We start from the raw sequence: 22,035 nt of genomic DNA, 5'->3' as shown, positions 1-22,035 counted from the left end.
ACTTTCTGGCAATTGATGGTTTTTTGCTTTGTACATGATTTGTAATGTTTTTAGTTCTACTAATTCTTTAAACTTTAGAGCCTTTAATTCAATAAAAGGGAGTTTGTTGGCTCCCTATAGGTGGTTTTCTTTACTATTCAGTAATGCTCTCTTTTGAAGCATAAATATTGGATTGGTGTTTGTTTTATATGTATTTCCCCATACTTCCACACAATAAATAATGTATGGAAGCACAAGGGAACAATACAAAGTATATAATGATTTTTCATTTAAGAAATCTTTAACTTTATATAATATTGCAATTGACTTTGAAATCTTGTTCTTAATATAAGATATATGGGGCTTCCAATTTGATTTATTGCCTATAATTACTCCAAGAAATTTAATAGCTGACACCCTTTCTATTTCAACTTCATTAATCATTAATTTACCTATTGTATTCGATAAACGATTGCCAAATACAATAAATTTTGTTTTACTTATATTTAACGTTAGTTTATTCGAATCAAACCAATTTTTTAGCAGTGCCATTTCTTTTCCCATTGTATCCAAAAGTTGTTTCAGATTGTCACCAGAACAAAATAAGTTTGTATCATCCGCAAATAATATCAGTTGCCAGATGAACGTCTCCCAAAGTCCATCTTCCATGGGGAGTTAGCTGTGGGACACCGCCCTCGTGGTCGACCCAAGCTCCGCTTTAAGGATGTTGTCAAGCGAGACATGAATGTCTTTAAGATCATCCCTGATCGATGGCATCACCTTGCAGAAGACAGGGCAGCTTGGCGGTCTGCGCTGACACAGGGCACGACTCTGTCCTGTCATGCTTACACCAGCTTTTGCTTAGAAAGACAGCATGTTAGACACCGTTCAGATCGGCGCTTGCGCTGCAAAAGGCCTTGATAACAGAAAAAGCAATGGGCCCAGCACAGAGCCTTGGGGAACCCCACATGTTACCTGCATCAGTTGTGACTTGCAATTATCTATTTGGACATATTGATGCCTTTTCTCTAAGTAATTACTTATCCAAGAGTGAGCTACCCCTCTTACTCCATATTTTTTCAGTTTCTCTAGTAAAATGTCATGGTCGACAGTGTCAAATGCTTTTTTAAGGTCTAAAAATACCCCAGCTGTGTATTGTTTATTTTCTATTGCGTTAGATATTTTCTCCACAAATTCTATTAATGCATGTGAGGTTGTTCTATTACTTCTAAACCCATATTGTTTTTTACTTAATATGTTGTATTTGATAACAAAATCATTTAATCTTGAATAAAATTATTTTTCCAATATTTTTGAAAACTGTGAAAGCAAAGAAACATGCCTATAATTTAAAAAGGTATGTCTATCTCCAGTTTTATATATGGGTATAACTTTAGCGATTTTCATTTTTTTAGGAAATAAACCTTTTTGAAGAGACAAGTTGCATATATGTACCAGAGGTTTCTCAACACACTCGATAATATGTTTTACCACAGACATATCCATATCATTCCAGTCAGTTGACTTCTTATTTTTAAATGATTTAACAATATCAATTATTTATTTTCCATCTGTTCCTCTTATAAACATTGATTGCTTATTTACACTACCCGTTTCTCTTTCCGTTCTACTTTTCCTATCAATTCCTACAATCTCCCCAGCCAGACTGGGACCAACATTGACAAAAAAATTATTAAATTCATTAGCAATTTGTTCCTTATCACTTATAATTATATTATTCTTTGTCATAAAATAGGTTGGGCATCCTGTCCTTCCAACGTTGTTTCTTACTATTTCATTTAATATTTTCCATGTTTTTGTTATGTTATTTCTGTTATTATCCAATGTTTTACTATACTACTCTCTCTTACGGTTTCTAATAATATTAGTCAGTTTGTTTTTATATAACTTATATGCTTGCTCTGCTTCTTTAGTTCTTTTTTTAATAAAAAGCTTATATAGTGTATTTTTCCGTTTGCATGATTTTTGGAATCCCTTTGTTAACCACGGTTTTTCAGCAAATTTCTGTTTCCACATTTTCTTTACTAGAGGACAGTTTTTGTCATAAAAAGTTGTTAATATGGATATAAATTTATCATAGGCTTCATCTACATCTTGAAAACCTCTCTGCATAGAGGCCCTAAGTTCAAAGGTCAAAGCAATAAAAGACAGAACACACACTCTTGGAGTTCCTGAGAGACTCGGGACACACAAGATTCTGTCCTCCGATATAAACCAGTTTGTTACACTTAGACTCATCAGATCGCATGACATCGTGATCATGGTTCAGCAAACAGCATTTTAAAAAGGACATTCCTTAATCCAGAAACATCTCACACAAAGTCACATTGCTGAATCAACCTTCTAAAATGTACAGAATGCATTTAAATCCACGATTCATACAATACCTAGACTTGCTAGGCAATTCTGACAATTGCTTTGAACTGTGGTAACATGTATAACTGACAAATGAATGATTATAGCCTGATGTACCTCTTTAAAATGTGTGTAATGTTTTATCCTTGTTTTATAACCAAGGAATTAACCAATATGATTTGTAACCAGGGATTTTCATGTTTTGTTACCTACACGTACAAATATTAATGAAAGAATGTCAAATCTGATATGCAAACGCTCGCTTAGTTACATGGAGGAAGCTTGTACGATTCTCAAGATATAAAAGTCCATGATTAAATATGTGTGGCAGGGCGGAGGGCAGGGCCGGGATAAAGGTCGACAGCAGAGGATCATGCGGGAGAGAGAGATAGTTTACGGACATGTCCGTCATGTGTGTCTCTCTCTCCCGCACGATCCTCTGTAGTCGACCTTTATCCCTCACGGAGGCTTGATTAGCCTAATACGGGACCGGATGTGTAGGATCACGACCCGGCCCGCCCTCACCCTGCCGCAATATGCACTATTTTTGAGCAGGAGATTGGTAAGAATCTGAAACAAAGGACCATAAATCAGCTGTCAGAAAAGACAGCCCAGTTTACCATGTGACTCTGAAAAGTACCTTCTGATTGGCACTGGACACCTTTGGGGATGCAGCCAATTTTAGTTCAAATGTTTCCAAACAGGAAGAACACTTTTTCTCTTCTGTTGTCTCTACTGCTCCGCTGTCTACTCAGACTTTGTGGTCTTCTCTGGATCTCATCAGAACACGATCCATGCCATGTGAGGTCCAAGGAAGCTCGGGACTTGATGTACCGAGGAAGCTCTTCACTCTCAACGGTTCACACACCCATGCGAAGGCTTCGCTTCAAAGCCAACCTCATCATTCATACAGACAATAACTCTTCGATCTTACAGAGGTCCAAAACCTTTCGACCAAGAGCCAAGAATCAAGCTACACAAAGAACACAAGGAAACACCACAACACACAAGTACATCTCCAATATAGTGCTGGTGTATTAGTTGAATACTTTGTCTAATCCGATAGCAAATCGATGTAGACTCAAATAAGGTAAAATGGTTCATAAGGCATTGTCAACAGACTCCATAAAGTTCATTTTCACTCGGTACGAGAAGAGTGACATTCTGTCACTTTTATGTATTTGGCAGATGCTTTTATCCAAAGCAACTTACAGAGCCCTTATTACAGGGACAATCCCCCTGGAGCAACCTGGAGTTAAGTGCCTTGCTCAAGGACACAATTGATGGTGGCTGTGGGGATCGAACCAGCGACCTTCTGATTACCAGTTCTGTGCTTTAGCCCACTACACTACCACCACTCTTCTCACCAACGTGTCTCATGTATATATGTGTTAGACTAGATTTATGTTTAGTCTGTACTCAAAGACGACATGACTGTGGTATATTTTGATTAATAATCTTATCCCTGTTTCTAAAAGATTTCACATCAAAGCTGTACCTAAATACGTGTGATATTATTTTTAATAAGACATGAGAATAATATCACTCCAATAATTGAATTAATCATAATTCACTAATTAAAGCTAATTCCTTACAGCAGAAATTGTGAGCGAGACGTTGTATTACGATTTTAATGGTGGAGAATTTGTTCAGACAAATAATCTAGATATTTGTAATTTATCTAATTTATAATGGTTGTCGAACTCGACTAATTCCATTATACATTTCATTATCTAATAATGTACAATAAGGACAGTTTAATTTAGTTCATAGCTCACATATTTTGTGACCCTAAATTCCCTTCTAAATTTAGCCTACCCAAATTCCCTTACATACTGTATATTGGTGTTAGAATATGGGCACTTTAATGGTTCCCTTCTAAATTCATCAACCCCTAAATATCCTACATGTAATGGTGGAGAATGCAGGCAATTGAACTGTTCCCTTCTAAATGTCGCATACCAAATATCCTTAAAGATCTCTATCATAAGCGGTCAGTGCCTTTAATGTGACAACACCTGACATGCCACCCCATCATACAACAAATGATGACATTTTTTTTTATTTGACTGAGATGCGTTAAAAAAATCTGATTTTAATCGGATTTCAAACCGCCTACTAAGGTGTTTTGGATCTGGCTCATAAAAATCGGTTTAGTTTTCCATGACGTTTCCAGTCATTTGAGATTACTGGAAAAGTACTTTTAAAAAATATTCAAATTCAAATCAACTTGCTCAAAAGAATCTCTGTTGCTCACCACTCAAAACCTCTCACCTGTTTCAGCTCTTCATCCTCTGACGACTCCGTGTCTTCATCCTCTTCCTCGAGGAACTCCACGTCTGACTCTCCTGGGGCAATGGGCACACAGATGGTGACGTTTGGATTGGTCATGTAACTGTCCTCTGCATCTGCCATAATGCACTTCTCTTTGTACTGCCTGAACCTTCCCAGACCACCATTGCACTCTGTGTGGTTCATTTTCAGGGACGGCTGCGCCTCCTTGGCTTTCTGTCTGTGCCGCGCTAGGTTACCGCTGAAGAGGTCTTTGATGGCGTTATGCAGCCACGTGAAACCGCAGTGGATTCGAGCGATGGCGATTTGGAGGTTGTTCATTTCTCCATCTTCATCAGGTGCTGACAGATTATCAGAGCAGAATGAGCTCAGCAACAGAGCCAGAAACAGATTCAGGACCTACAGATAGACCAAGACAACACCTTCAGTGGCTATTAGATGATAACATCAACATCAACCTGACAGGCTCAGTTACCATTCACTTTCATTGTATGGAAAAAGTTGCACTGAAAGTGAATGGTGACTGAGGCTAACATTGTGCCTAACATCTCCTGTTCTGTTCCACAGAAGAAAGAATGTCATATGGACTTATAACAACATGATGACAAGTAAATGATGACAGATTTAGAACTGAACTACTGAAAAACTGATGCCTGCAACTCATTCCAAAAGACAGAGGAATTTAGAACTAATAACAATCTGACGAGTTAAAAACAAAAACAAGGTGATGTTAAACAGGTGAGGCAATTGTGCTGTAATACATAATGAGCTTCCAAAAACAGCCTAGTCCTTCAAGAGTAAGGTCTAAGGTCTGCCTTTATTGCATCTGATCCCAACCAAGAACTGCCCACTTAGACAAGATGTAAAGCGATCAGTCACAGTCAGTTTTATTTATTGAATAACTTACTGCCTATTATTTGTCATGTTAAGCACATCAGCACAAACTGAGCAGAAAACAGTACTATCTCTCCTACTCACCACCAGGTTTCCTATAACCATGACCAACATGAAGACCAGAATACAGAGCGGCTGTCCGGCCACCTCCATACAGTCCCACATGGTCTCGATCCATTCCCCGCACAACACCCGAAACACGATGAGGAATGAGTGGAAGAAATCTTTCATATGCCAGCGAGGCAGGGTGCAGTCGTAGCTGATCTTACAAACACAGTCCTGATAGTTCTTTCCAAACAGCTGCATGCCCACCACAGCGAAGATGAAGACGATGATGGCCAACACCAACGTCAGGTTACCCAAAGCACCCACGGAGTTACCGATGATCTTTATCAACGTGTTGAGGGTGGGCCATGATTTAGCCAATTTAAAAACTCGTAGCTGCATAAAAAAACAAACAAAAATAATTAATGAAATTTCCATCAGAAAACCTCTCATAACTCATACCTTCTTAAAGTCAACCTGAAACGGCATTCATAACCCATTTTACTTCAATATATGTCAATATTACTTAGTTAGTTAGTTAAAGGCCCTATGCTCGATTCCGAGCCATGGGGACTTGATGCATGAACAATGTAGAAATAAAAGAAAGTATTGCCCACAGTTTGAGATGTCTACACTAAAATATTTAATCTCACTAATGGTTGAGTGCTTAGTTCAAGGATTTCAAGGATTCAGGATTAGTTCAACCAAGTTTAGATAGATTAACCTGCCACATTTGTCATTATTATTGTTTGAGGAAGTCATGCATCATTATATACAGTTGTGTTTTCATAAAGCAGTTAATCTAAACACAGACATAAAACTTAAAGGAGCACCAGATTAGGAGTTATAAATTATGCCTTCTAATTACATATTTAAAAAAATAAAGTTGACTATAGATGGATAAACAGATAAATGGAAAAAAACAGACCAATCACAATTCACAGTGCAAAACAGAAGACCAATCCCAAAACAATACATAACTAAATACACCTTTAAAATTATTCTCTTCTTGGGAAAATAGACCAAATAATTAATAGTTTATGGCTTGACGTGAGTAAACCATTGTGGCAGGGCGGAGGGCGGGGCCGGGTCGTGATCTTACACACCTGGTCCCTTATCAGGCTAATCAAGCCTCCGAGAGGGATAAAGGCCGACTGCAGAGGACTGTGCGGGAGAGAGAGATAGTTTACGGACATGTCCGTCATGTGTGTGTTTGTGTCTGTTTAAGTTTTATATTAAAATATGATTTGTATCGTCAAGCCGGTTCTCGCCTCCTCCTTTCCATTGACTGCTTTATAACCCTATTTGCGATTTTTAAAAATGGGACACGCCCTTTGAGTCACACAAACTTTCTGTTTCACTAGGAAATGCGTCAATGCAGGACAAAACAATATGCTGGTCAAGACATTTCATTGGGTATTTAAAGAAAATCCTGAGTTTCCCATTTGAAATTATGAATTTATGGTGGCATACATTTGCGCTCAATTGGTGTTTCTTCAACTTTGGGCACTTTCATGGGGTTGCTTTTTTTTTCAAAACAAAAAAATTGAAACGTTGAAAATCCATTATAAAAATACTAATTATACATGTTTCAATCTATGACATTTTCACAAAAAAAAAGAGTTAAAAAATATATAAACCATTTCAATTTTTATAGTGTGAAAATAATTTATTTAATTAATTAATTATTAAATTATTAAACTTTAATTTTTTCCAAAATTACAACTGTCCCACAGCATAATTTCCACCACACAAAACAATTCTGCCCCTAATAAAGTTCCTTCTTAAAGTTGGTGTATTTGTTATCCAAGTCAACAAACATGTCAGAAAGCATGCTTGAGATGAAATATGAGACAAGTGAAGTTTGAAATAAACGTCAAGGTAAATATAATTTTATTGGGTGTAATTACAAATCAAGCTGTAATTTTGCCAAATTATGTATTAATTAAAGGAATATTCTGGGCTCAATTCAAGTTAAGCTCCATTGACAGCATTTGTGGCATAATGTTGACTCCCACGAAAATGAATTTCTATTCATCCATCCTTTTATTAAAAAAAAAGCAAAAATCTGCGTTCCAGTGAGGCACTTGCAATGGAAGTGAACTGGGCCAATTTTTGAGCATTACAATACTCACTTTTTTAAATGTATAGCCACAAGATATATAAACAATACGCATGTAAACATGATTTTAGTGTGATAAAATCACTTACTAACCTTTTCTGTGTAAAGTTATAGCCAATTTTAGAGCTCCATTGCCATGACGATGTAATGTCAACAAACTCTAAAATGACAATTTAAACAACTTTTAACAGATGAATTCATTTAAGTGCTTTTATAAAATTATAAGCTTCACATTTCTGCCTTTAAACCTGCAAAGATTGGCACCATTCACTTCCATTGTAAGTGCCTCAACATTCAATCAACATTACAAATGCATTGCATTGAACCTGGAATATTCCTTTAATTCTATGTATTTAGGATGCATAAAATGACACTTATGAAATAAGCCTTAGCAAGACAAAGAAGTCATCCATTTTTTTGTGCTGGAAATGACATTGTAGTGAAAACTTTCATGACTTTCAAATGAAAAAAAAAAAATAAATAATTACCTGAATCTCCTACTACTCATGTGCATTGTGCAGAATCACTGGACATTATAAGTAGATAAATAATAATAATAATAATAATAATAGTGTGAAAAACTTTGAGACTACTTTCTAATAATCCACAGGGCTGAAAGTGCACAACGTTGAAGAAAATGCAATCATTCCAACATGACTTCAACACAATAAAAGTGTAGTGTGACGTTTGGCCAATTTTAGCAGAAGTTAGCAAAATGGCTAACACTGAGTACAACACCTTTAACATTTCAATCATGCATGTGAAAAAACTCTTTCTTTTGCTCACTTTTTGGTTGTTGCCCTTTTACATAAATGGACTGTAAATGGGCTTTTATATAAATAGTCTAAATAATTTTTATCCAATCTAGATAATATGCCATGTCTTTTTCCAAACAGAATCTAAACTTACCAGTCTAAACGAGCGGAGGACAGATAGACCCTCCACATTGGAAAGACCCAACTCCATCAGACTCAAACACACGATGACTCCATCAAAGATATTCCAGCCCTGCTGAAAGTAATAATATGGATCCAGAGCGAAGACCTTCAGCATCATCTCTGCTGTAAAGATTCCAGTGAACACCTAGAGAAAATAAGATTGCTACATTGAAATTCTAATTTCTGATGCTTAAAACATAGTGATAAATCTAGCTATCATTTACAGAGGTCAAGAATTTCAACAATGTGCGTGAACAGGAGAATATCGGCAAGTTAACACCTTAGTAGGAAAAATATAAGCCAGGCTGATATTTCGTTCCATCACTTCAATTGTCTTTACCAGGTTTCCTACACTTAGCATGCTGTTGAATTCGTCAGTCATGGGGTAGTGCTCCAGTGCCATGAACAATGTGTTGAGCACAATGCAAATAGTGATGGCCAGGTCCAGAAAGGGGTCCATCACCATGACTTTAACTCCATTCTTTAGTCTTAACCAGGCTGGAGAACATGTCCAGATCAGATACTTCTTGGAAAATTCATACCAGCATGGAGGACATTTCTGATGAGCTTCTTCAAGTTCTAAAAGGAACCAGAGAGATGAAGGTCATGAGGAACCAAGAAGACAGCATACAAACCAAGGAACCTTGAATTAGCTTTCTAACTTTGTACTTTGAAACAGACTCAAAAATAAGTGAGAAAGATCATGCAATGGTTGGACAAACTAAGACCAAGATAAATGTCAATCTCACCATCGATGGCATCACTGAAGAAGCTGACAGAGCTCAGGCCTCTCTTCCTGCGATGGGGCGGGACTTCATCCTTCATGTAAATGGTTGGCTTGAGAACTGCAGTGGTCTGGTCTTTCTGATACCCTGGCTCCTGTCAATCAAAATGAACATCAACACATAAATAATACAACACTAGAGAACAATACCTGATTAAGGTATTGTGTCAGATACTATTTGCACCCATATATAAATACTAACATACAGTATGGGCATCACTGCAGTGTGTTTATTGTGTTTATTGTGTTTATTTAGAGTCCCACAGACACACTGCATTAACCCCTACCCCTAAAACTAACCTTACCTTAGAAAAAAATAACCTTGTTTTTACTACAGTAACCATGGTTTAACCATGTTTACTATATTAACAATATATTACTGTAGTAACACCATAGAAGGGCAATTGTATTCATGCATGTGCATGCAAGGGATTAATGGTAATGAGGAGGCAAGAACTGGCTAGAGAATATAAATCATATTTTAATACAAAACTTAAACAAAAAGACAAACACACAAAGGTGTCGAACAGCTGTCCGTAAATCTCTCTCTCTCTGTCACACTGCAGCTTCCAGTCGGCCTTTATCCCTCTCTGAGGCTTGATTATCCTGATTAGGGGCTGGGTGTGCGGAATCACGACCCAGCCCCACCCTCCGCCCTGCCACAATGCATTAACGCATTCATTGCATTAAGTGTGCTTGACTGGTTTAATTCCTATCTCGCAGGTAGGTCTTTCAAGGTAGCCTAGAGAGGTGAGGTAGCCAAGCCACATCAGCTACTTACTAGGGTACCTCAGGGATCAGTGCATGGGCCACTTCCCTTCTCTATATACACACACACAACATCACTAGTACCCATCATTTAGGCACATGGCTTCTCTTACCACTGCTACGCTGGCGACATGCAACTCTACTTGTCTTTCCAGCCCAACGACACCACAGTGACTGCTCGAATCTCGGCCTGGTTGAAGGACACCACCTGCAACTCATCCCAGCCAAGACCGAACTCCTTGTCTTTCCAGCCAACCCTGCTGTTGAACACAACATCCCCGTGCAGCTGGGTTCAACTACAGTAATGCCTTCCAAAATGGACAGAAATCTAGGGGTAACCATTGATAACAAACTACATTTTGTAGACCACATCTCAAAGACCGCAAGGTCATGTAGATTTACACTCTACAATATCAGGAAGATAAGACCCTTCCTCTCTGAACATGCCACACACCTGCTTGTTCAGTCCCTTGTCATAACTAGACTGGACTACTGTAACGCTCTCATTGCAGGCCTTCCTGCATGTGCTATTAGACCTCTCCAAATGATCCAGAATGCAGCAGCACGTCTGGTCTTTAATGAACCAAAGAGAGCACATGTTACACCACTCTTTGTCTCTCTCCACTGGCTGCTGGTTGTTTTAGGTATCAAATTCAAGGCTCTGATGCTGGCATACAGAACAGTCACTGGGTCTGCTCCAGCATACCTAAAATAATTTCTGCAGAGCTACACGCCCACCAGAAGCCTGCTGTCGGCTAAGGAACATCGCCTTGTTGTACCAACACAAAGAGGCACCAATACACATTCACAGACTTTCAGCTTCATCATACCACGTTGGTGGAATGACCTTCCCAACTCCATCCGTGAAGCCGACTCACTCTCTGTCAGAAAAAAATTAAAACTCATCTTTTCCATGAGCTAAAAAAATTTTAAAAATTCTTGCTGCAATTTAATCTGTTTTGAATACTATTCTAATGCTAGTGAAATTTTGTAATTTGTAAAATTAAGATGATTTGCTTATTTATATTTATATTTATGCATTTGGCAGACGCTTTTATCCAAAGCGACTTACAGTGCACTTATTACAGGGAGAATCCCCCCGGAGCAACCTGGAGTTAAGTGTCTTGCTCAAGGACACAATGGTGGTGGCTGTGGGGATCGAACCAGCAACCTTCTGATTAACAGTTATGTGCTTTAGCCCATTACACCACCACCAGTCGCTTTGGATAAAAGTGTCGGCCAAATTAATTAATGTAAAAATGCAAATATAAATTAAAACTATGGTTTTTGCCAAAAGAAACATGGTTACAATTTTACTGCACAGTGATGCAATCTACACAGAAGCGATGTCAAGCCACAGGAATGAGTTCGATCAATAGACCCCCGCCTCCAGATTAAATCCATCTCTGCACACCTTGACATTAAACATGACCAAATCACTGCAATTAAATCAACATTTATATTCATTTTTATCTATCTGGATGGATAGAGGAAATCGGATGGGAAAAAGAGTGGGACGAAATGCGGATTTGTACCGCAGTTGCTAGGACAATACTACACAATCACACACTGACTTTACACCCCATGCCACTGCAGCGACATTGATTGTTTAGTTTATTGTATATTTCTATTGTTCCACCAGATTATTGGGGTGCAAATAGTTGCACTGTGTGGCAAATACTATTTACATCAGTGTGCAAATAGACACTCCATTTAAAAAAATTAATTGATCTCAACATTTTACCACAGGCTGCAGAGGGCAGTAAATCCTATATTAATTGCATTTCATATTCCCTTAATATGGGCTACATTTATGGTACTCAGCCAATGGTGTGAATTTAAGGTGGGATTATCTGTTTGAAAAACCAAATGGCAGAAAATGGGTGTCTTCAGGAAACGTATTAGGAAACGTCTCGGTTACTGTCGTAACCTCCGTTCACTGATGGAATCTTAGCGTTCCCTGATGGAATCTCCGTTCCCTGGTGGACTTACAGGAGGGCTGTAGTGTGCAGGGCGGAGGCGGCCTGTCCAGCGGCGCTGTAGGCCTTGGTCGCCAGAGACGACGTAAACCTACAGACCTTGGAGGGGTGTGACGGTCGAGTCCGCCAGGTGGGGCACAGGTGCACTGCAACTGCCTTATACAGCTGGGGGAGTTCCATGTACCCGTGGACCACCCCGCCGACAAGGATAGTTAGAGCGGATGAGCCAGGGAGTTGGTTTCAGGCAGTGAAATGTGCCCTCCACTACTTTGTCAGCTCATCATGCACCTCCGGGAAGAAAGGAACCGTTGGGGTGGGCGAGGCTGTGAGTGGCGCCCCAAACCCAGGAACCAATCGCCTAGACGCGAGGGCTGAGGGGAGGACGGAGGGTTCCAGTCCAGCCCAACAATCGCGGCGGCCCGGGTAAGCATAACGGACAGCTCAGCGTAGGCCTCACACTGGGCCGGTACACCCGAAGGCGTTAGCCAAATCAAGTCCTCAGCGTCGGAGTATGCCAAGATGCTCTCCGATGCAGCGGTGAAACTCTCATCCAGCTCGGGGGCTCCGAAAGAGACATCAGACTGCCCGTAATGCAAGCCGGTCTCATCTCAGATCCGGACGTGGGCAAACGAGCGTGCTGGGGAATGGGTGGTCCGCGGGCATTTACTCGGCTAAACCGCGGCCCTTAAATTCACCAAATCGCCTCCAGTGCAAACCACGATGGCCCTATACCCGTGGGTAGAAGGCGCAACATGGGGGACGGCTAGAGTGGCTTTCCCCCGGAAGAAGGAATGCCGCGACCGCAACGTTGCCATGGTCATGTTCTCGCAGTGAGAACATGAGCCATCCACAAACGCTGCCTCTGTGTGATCTCTGCCCAGATACGAGAGGTAGCACCCGTGGCTGTCAGAAGAAGAGAGGTAACGACCGCATCCAGGAATGACACAAAGACGGAAGGGCATCTTAAAAAAGACACGTTTTTAAAAAGATGTTCAACGTCAATGTGTTTTAGAGAAATATATATACTCTTTTAGAGCGTATGCTATTTAGAGGTGAGTGGAACAGCAGCGGGTTTTACTCAGCTCATTGAAACACAACCACTCGACTCTGAAGAAAAAAACTGACGCACGCTTCCTTCCTTTTATACCCGTAGGTCTGGGGGAGGGGCATGCAAATTCTGTTCTCATTGGCCTTTTCTCAAAGATAAGAGATAACAGAGGCTCTGAAGAGTGACCCCTAGTGTCACTACATGGACACAACGTCGACAACGTGACAGAAGGGAAACAGTCAGTATTCTTGTAATGTTATTTTATGTTGCTAGTGGCGCAGAAACTACACATCTCACCTTGAAGGTGTGCTGAAGCTAGTATGTCTTTATTTTTCTTTTGTTTATCGATCCAACTTGACAACTTCCAATATCATCAAAATATATTAATATAACAATATAAGCTTCACTGACCGTGTCCTCCTTCACACTTTCCATGCTGAATGTTGGCAAAGAGGTGGGCGTGTGTGGCCCGATGCTGGTGATGCCGTTCTGGTCCAGAGAAACGTTTAGTCTGCCATTGAGGGCGAAGGTGGGCATCAACACCTGTGACGAGTGACTTCTGATGCTGCCCGTACGACGCTTGTGCCATGGCATTGCCATGGAGCCCGCCCGGCTCCGCATGTCATCGAGGACACTGTGTTCATCATCGGCAAAGTCGGCCTCAGAGTTTTTTCGCGGACAGAAAGTAAAGATGCTGACTTGGCTTCCGCGATGAGTGCTCAGAGGATGAGACGAGAGAGTCGCTAGGAGAGGGTGAGCTGGCTGGAAAAATAAATTAATTAAATGATATGTATATAGGACTTTTACAATACACACTATTTCCAAAAATACCCAAAAAGACTATAACAAAACATACTTTCTCATCAAATGGAGGTGAGTTGTCTTCTATCTCCTCAGATAGAGTTCTGTGCGATCTTGTTCTGCTGCGATATGGTTTCATGGAGTCTTTCTGGGTGAAAGGAGATTGGGAGATTTCCGCCAACTGGCCCAGCTCAGCTTCTTTTCTACGTTGTTTTGCTAAAGCCTTAAAATACACCAAAGCCAATAAAACATGATCACATCTGGATGAGTTGATTTTGCCATTGTTCTCATTCCACTGAATTACTATAATTTTATCTGCTGCTACTATACAGTATATATACACTACCAGTCAAAGTTTTTGAAACACTTACTCATTCTCATTTTTTTTTTCTTCACATTTTAGAATAATTAATAACTGACTTTTATGTGCCGCGTTACACGTTTCGCCGCAGTTTCCTGGTGAACACTAGAAGTGCTTCAACAACTGTGTGTTTTATTCACTTTCACACAAATCATGTGAACAACAGTTGATTATGAATTTATAAACATATTTTTCACTCTACTACTCACACACTGCTATGATAAGATAACAAAACACTTTTACTATAACGCATCATTTGAAAAACAATATATTGCAATGCTTGTATTACAGAGCCTCCTACATTTACACACTTATTCCTATGTGATTAGCTTGTGTGGTAACTCACCTCGGAAATCTGTGAATCGAGACTTGTCAGTCATGCAAGCTGAAACGTGAGACGAGAGTGTCATAGATGCAACACGAGATGAAGTGGTTGCTTCAGAAAATGTGCTTTCATTTATAATTTTCTATTAGAACACTGTCGGTTTGGTTTAGGCTATGGGAGGTACGTTTTACTCATTAAAACCGCAATCTAATATTCACCTTATAAACCTTGTCTGATTATGACACAATTTCACTCACTTTTGGCGCCCCCCGCTGGACATTTCACTGGGAAACTGCAGCCAAACGTGTAATAAGGCACGTAATTTCATTTTGCAAAACTGTTGCTACGGACGTTTAATGTTCATAGGACCAGGCTGCAAAAAGCAGTAGGGTGGGAATTTATATTATCAATTGGACTGGACTGGTAAAAACTTGTGCAATTCCCGTAAATTACGTATAAGTCATCCAATCTGATTAGGACTGTCAATTTCTGCCCATGTTCTCACAGATTTTCTGTGCGATATGCATGTTCCTTGGGTGGTCCATAGGTATGCCGTCTGAGGTTGAGATTAATCGCAAGTTCACGTGCTGACTTTCAACACGGCTAATAATTACTATTTAAACAGGTCTAACCAGGTTGGATTTATGACAATGTGTCATTTCAGACTTCCAGTTAGTGGAGCTTGTTTATTTCAGATTGCGTTCGTTTATAGGAGTCATACCCTCTGTTCTTTGCGTAGATGTTCCATTGCCAGCTGAAACTCTCTTTCTTTGGCCCAGGCCTCTGCGATGGTCGCCTGGTTCTGCTCCTCATACGCCATGGCTACCACTGCCAGGATCAAGTTCACCAGGTAAAACGAACCCAGAAATATTACCAGCACAAAGAAGATCATGTAGGTCTTGCCTGCTGACCGCAAAGTCTGCCAAGAGGACAAAAGAAAAGTAATAGACTTTATAATATGACTCCCTTAGTTCAAAGCATTTCAAAGCTTATTATGCTCATGTGTGTAAAGTTTTATCCAATAATACAACTTTGTTGTTATGACAACGTAACACTGGTGAACACTGTAACATGCTGATAAAATAGATTTTTATCAGATGAAAATCATGTTAACAATTTTAATGTTTAGGTCTTGTGGCTATTCTTTTGAAACAGTGTGTATTTTAATGTTTCTGGACTGGTCCCATTCACTTCCATTGTAAGTGCATTACTGAACATGCGATTCTTGCTTTCTGTTAAATAAAGAAGGTACGGGTCGAGAATAATTTTTGTGATTATTATCAACGTTATACCACAAATGCTGTCGATTGAGCTTAACTTGTATTGAACCCAGAACATTCCTTTAAACAGTGCTTTACTAATGATTACAGATATGAATAATCCCTTATAAATCCAGTCCTGGTATCTGGTAAACCGGGATTACTTTAGTTAGCCATGAGTTGAAAATTTGGTGTTGTAAATCTCTGTCTTTCTCGAGAAGGAGGAAGCAGGGGGTGGGTGAACAATACCATCCATCCATCCATCCATCGTCAACCGCTTATCCTGTGTACAGGGTCGCGGGGGGCTGGAGCCTATCCCAGCTAACATTGGGCGAAAGGCGGGGGACACCCTGGACAGGTCGCCAGTGGGTGAACAATACAATGTGAGTTTTTATTTTCAACACTTTTCAGTGTACACAAACTTTGCTTGTCCCCCAGGTGTCCATCCTTACAGCTCATCCACACCCTGCTCGCCAAATTTCGATGTAACGATGTAAATTTCAATGTTACTTCTGATAAGCAATTACTGTACATTACATATCATTTTTACGTTATGGTTTTACTTTCGAAAACTGTTTATTCGCTGTGATGCACAATCACCCGCTAGGCTTCCATTGCAAGTGCATTTACTGGGAATGCATTTGCCTTTCATATATACACACTGAGAGATGAGGCTAAATACATTTCTGTGGTAATCTTCAGCAGGCCACAGATGCTGTCATACAACTTTCATTATATTTAACCTGGAATTTTCTTTAAAGTTGGGGTTTGTACCTGATGGTAGAGGTTTTCCCAGTAGTCTTGTGTCATTAGTCTGAAGAGAGCCAGGAAGGCCCAGCCAAAAGTGTCAAAACTCGTGTAGTCGTAGTTTGGGTTCCGACCCGTTTTCAAACAGTCAAACCCATCAGGGCACTTCCTATATTGGGAAGAAATGTTAAAATATGCGGACATTGCAAAGGTGAACTAAATGATCATAAAAATCTCAATAAATAAATAAATAATAAAAAATATTATATTTTTGCATGATGGAAATGTGCAAAATTTTGAAATGCAATATTATTTTCATGACAATTAAGCATATTTTCCTGCCAAATAGTCTTGACCAGATGTGTAATTCCCATTATTCTCACTAGTGATTTTCACCAAATATTTTTTTGAAACATTTTAATCAGCCTACATTAAAGGCAGTATATCAAATACAAGCATTATATAGAAATAAAACTACTTAAAAGATTACAGAGGGGAGAATGGGGTGCTTAATTAAATATTTATTAATTATATATTAAAATATATGTGTCTGTATTAACTGTACATACATATATATATATAGAGAGAGAGAGAGAGAGAGAGAGAGAGAGAGAGAGAGAGTTGTTAAAAAAATTATGTCAGTAGTCAAATAATTTCACAATACAAAATGTAAAAAAAATGTTTTAATTGGACATGATCTTGACAGGTCAAGAGATGAAAAAATGCAATCAGAGTATAACCGTTCCACAATATAGTACATAATCTTAAACTTTGTATTTTATAAACACAATAGCAGAATTAATAAAGACAGTATATTAAAGAAAGCCAGCATTCACATGTGTTGTTGCTCAAACAGAAGATTATAAGGAAACAGATGTGTATCGAGTTGCAGTTAATTTATATTTATCTAGGCCTCAGTCCGTCCCCTCTTTCTCTCCGTTACCATGGTGACATTAGGTTTGAGTGACAGGCTAAGCAGTGGACAGACACATATCATTCTAACAGAGGGATCATTTAGTAATGGAAATGCCATCAACTGGACAGCAGAGCTGCAAAACCAGGGCATTTGTAAATCTCTTGCTCAAAGGCAGAAAGAGTCCATATATCATGATCTCCCTGACAATATGTTTGCATACACACAGGTTTATATAATATAGTAAAGTTCCAAACCATGGATTGTGACAACATAACCGAAAATATGATGAAGACATTTCATCAGCTGTTTCATTGCGGGAGAGAGAGATCGTTTACGGACATGTCGTTTACTAAGACATGTCCGTAAACAATCTCTCTCTCCTGCATGATCCTCTGCAGTCGACATTTATCCCTCTCGGAGGCTTGATTAGCCTAATACGGGACCGGGTGTGTAGGATCACAAACCGGCCCCGCCCTCCGCCCTCCCACACGGACCTAATGGAGTTTTCGGTTATGTATAATTCACACCGCCAGTCAACGTTTGGGCAATGGACATATTTGACTGAATTATGTTTAATTTATTAAACTAAAATATGATATTTCTGATTTGTTTAACATTTGATCAGTCTTGGAAAATCTGAGCACAATTTCAGAAATTGTTGAGATCCCTTGCAAAACTCGCAAGAAGTGTCTGCATGTGAGATTACTGAGGTCTTCTCCTTAGAGGAAAATCTGATAAGCAGGACACCAATGCATAAGTCCAAATTTACAACATCAACAATAAAGCGGTTTAAGCAAAAGCCAATTGACACAGGTAAATTTCTGCCCAGTACCCCGATTTTGCTTTGCATGTAAACACACTTTTACTAGCATTCTTACTGATTTATCTAACGTGTGCAAGTGTTGCATGCATGCCCGTTTGCATTTTGACGTCACAAGCAGAGAATAACCTGATGAGTTAAATCTGTTTTTTTTATTGTCAAATTTGTTGGTTATTTTTGGTAGTTATCAGCTTATTGGTGTGTATGTAAACACACAGTGGCATAACTACAGGCAGTGGATGACCTTAAAAATCACAGCAGGCCCAACAGGCAATGAAAATGACTAAGGGGGATAGAGGGAACGCCACAGCTTTGCATTGGGGCCATTCATTTACGCCACTGGTAAACACACTCATAGCTATCTAAGAGACACAATGGACAAATTAAAGCAATATTTCACCCCAAATATTCTCACATAATTTACTCACCCTCATTCCATCCCAGATGTGTAGGACTTTCTTTCGTCTGCAGAACACAAACAAATAGTTTTAGATGAATATCTAAGCTCTGTTGGTCAATAAAATGCAAGTGAATGGTGCCTAGAACTTTAAAGCTCCAAAAAGTAATCCATATGACTCCAGTGAGAAACAGATCAATATTTAACTACTTTTTTCATATAAATTCTCCTCCATGCCCATTAGGTGGCGATATGCATGAAGAATACGAATTGGCTAAAACAAAAGAAAGAATGTGAAAAGTGAAAGTGGAGATTTATAGTTAAAAAGTACTGAAATTTTTATTTGCTTCTTACCTTAACCTATCAAATCACTTCTGAAGACATGGAATTTACCACTTAAGTCTTGGATTACTTTTATGCTTTTTTAATACTTCTGTGCTTTTTGGACTTTCAAAGCTCTGAACCTACATAGCTGAGATATTCTTCTAAACATCTTTGTTTGTGTTCTGCAGAAGAATGAATGTCTTACACATCTGGGATGGCATGAAGGTGAGTAAATGATGTGAGAATATGCAATTATTGATGCAATTGTTCTTTGTTAGTTGGCCAATGAAGGCTTTTGTTGGCAAATAATTTAAAGTATATCTATTCTATTTTAAGAGTGAAATTCATCAATAGACAAAGGTGATGCAGGCAGAGATTAGTGAGGTGCATCGCAGTTCAACCAGCAGGTCATTTCGGTGAAGTCTATCCTAAATCCAAGGTTCAGGCAGTGGCATATGAAGTATCCCATGTCTTATGGTTGGAGTTTGCATCAGTTCATCCCCTGAAGTCAATCGTAACAGACAGAAGTGATGTCTGGCCGGCACCAGCTGCATTTAGTCATCATCACTCAGAGACACATAGTAGTGGAGTCCAACACCAAGTAGGAAAGGAGGTGGATCTGGCTGGCTCTGGATATGAATCCTGAGGTTGAGACAGTGAAACAGAATAATATTATTCTAGAAGCTATCTTCAGTGGTCAAAAGAATAGTTCTACATGAATGATAGCATGGTGTAGATTGAGTAGCATTAGCTTACAAGAGATGAGGTAATGATCTGATATGTCATTGCTCTCCAGCAGAATTTCAATAGTATCAATATCAATTCAGAATTAAATCTAGTGTATGATTATGGTGATGAGTTGGTCCTGTCACATTTTGTCTGACTCCAAGTGAGTTTAGAATATTGATAAATGCTAATCCCTATGTTTCTTTTTCATAATCTACACTCACCTAAAGGATTATTAGGAACACCACACTAATACTGTGTTTGACCCCCTTTCGCCTTCAGAACTGCCTTAATTCTACGTGGCATTGATTCAACAAGGTGCTGAAAGCATTCTTTAGAAATGTTGGCCCATATTGATAGGATAGCATCTTGCAGTTGATGGAGATTTGTGGGATGCACATCCAGGGCACGAAGCTCCCGTTCCACCACATCCCAAAGATGCTCTATTGGGTTGAGATCTGGTGACTGTGGGGGCCATTTTAGTACAGTGAACTCATTGTCATGTTCAAGAAACCAATTTGAAATGATTCGAGCTTTGTGACATGGTGCATTATCCTGCTGGAAGTAGCCATCAGAGGATGGGTACATGGTGGCCATAATGGGATGGACATGGTCAGAAACAATGCTCAGGTAGGCCGTGGCATTTAAACGATGCCCAATTGGCACTAAGGGGCCTAAAGTGTGCCAAGAAAACATTCCCCACACCATTACACCACCACCACCAGCCTGCACAGTGGTAACAAGGCATGATGGATCCATGTTCTCATTCTGTTTATTCCAAATTCTGACTCTACCATCTGAATGTCTCAACAGAAATCGAGACTCATCAGACCAGGCAACATTTTTCCAGTCTTCAACTGTCCAATTTTGGTGAGCTCTTGCAAATTGTAGCCTCTTTTTCCTATTTGTAGTGGAGATGAGTGGTACCCGGTGGGGTCTTCTGCTGTTGTAGCCCATCCGCCTCAAGGTTGTGCGTGTTGTGGCTTCACAAATGCTTTGCTGCATACCTCGGTTGTAACGAGTGGTTATTTCAGGCAAAGTTGCTATTCTATCAGCTTGAATCAGTCGGCCCATTCTCCTCTGACCTCTAGCATCAACAAGGCATTTTCGCCCACAGGACTGCCGCATACTGGATGTTTTTCCCTTTTCACACCATTCTTTGTAAACCTTAGAAATGGTTGTGCGTGAAAATCCCAGTAACTGAGCAGATTGTGAAATACTCAGACCGGCCCGTCTGGCACCAACAACCGTGCCACGCTCAAAATTGCTTAAATAACCATTCTTTCCCATTCTGACATTCAGTTTGGAGTTCAGGAGATTGTCTTGACCAGGACCACACCCCTAAATGCATTGAAGCAACTGCCATGTGATTGGTTGATTAGATAATTGCATTAATGAGAAATTGAACAGGTGTTCCTAATAATCCTTTAGGTGAGTGTATGTGAATGTTGAAGTCACCAATAAATAAAGCTCTATCCACAGTAACTACTAGATCTAAATTTGCAAATTCACCAAGGAAATCAGAATATGGCCCAGGTGATCTATATACTGTAGCAAGCGAAAAAGATGACAGAGATTTTTTTAATTGTATCTGACGGTGTCGCATTAAGCATTATTAGTTCAAAAGACTTAAACTTATATCATGTCCTCTGAGTTACACCAAAGACTTCACTGTAAATTGCAGCAACACTTCCTCCTCGACCCTTCAGGAAGGGCTCATGTTTATAACAATAACCGGGGGGAGTAGATTCATTTAAACTAATATATTTATCCGGCTTAAGTAATTTTTTGGTCAAACAGAGTTCATCCTAACTATGAACTGTAATAATTTCATTTACAATTAGTGTTTTGGTTGAAAGAGATCTAATGTTTCATAGGCCTACGTTTATATGAAGTTTATCATAATTATTTTTTCTTCTAAATGATTTAGAGAGGGGTTTGGGTTTTGTAGTTCAGGGAACAGACACTATGTTTATGTAACCTGCGTGATGTCTCAAGGCAGCTAGCAGAGGTTTGGATTAGCCAGATTATCTGCTTCCTGACCTGGGCCCCAGTTAGTCAAATACCATCACTATTAAGACCAAATTAAGACAAATTACTAGAGAGGAGAGTGGCACTGTCCCTGGAGGGATGG

General features: G+C 39.5%; 1 protein-coding gene across 1 annotated transcript in view; it reads right to left on the bottom strand.

Annotated features, from left to right (window-relative positions):
• Positions 1-22,035, bottom strand: part of LOC127644517 (sodium channel protein type 4 subunit alpha-like) — a 69,174-nt gene that overhangs the window by 17,035 nt on the left and 30,104 nt on the right. Inside the window, exons 9-17 of the mRNA XM_052127711.1 lie at positions 16,746-16,887; positions 15,434-15,631; positions 14,082-14,249; positions 13,637-13,987; positions 9,396-9,525; positions 8,987-9,225; positions 8,618-8,791; positions 5,626-5,982; positions 4,630-5,046 (exon numbers count right to left, since the gene is read on the bottom strand). Of these exons, the coding sequence (XP_051983671.1) occupies positions 4,630-5,046; positions 5,626-5,982; positions 8,618-8,791; positions 8,987-9,225; positions 9,396-9,525; positions 13,637-13,987; positions 14,082-14,249; positions 15,434-15,631; positions 16,746-16,887 (2,176 nt within the window). The remainder of the gene's footprint in view (positions 1-4,629; positions 5,047-5,625; positions 5,983-8,617; positions 8,792-8,986; positions 9,226-9,395; positions 9,526-13,636; positions 13,988-14,081; positions 14,250-15,433; positions 15,632-16,745; positions 16,888-22,035) is intronic.

The sequence above is a fragment of the Xyrauchen texanus genome, chromosome 6 (genome assembly GCF_025860055.1).
Source record: "Xyrauchen texanus isolate HMW12.3.18 chromosome 6, RBS_HiC_50CHRs, whole genome shotgun sequence".
Taxonomy (NCBI): domain Eukaryota; kingdom Metazoa; phylum Chordata; class Actinopteri; order Cypriniformes; family Catostomidae; genus Xyrauchen; species Xyrauchen texanus.
This window is presented reverse-complemented; position numbering and strand designations above follow the sequence as displayed.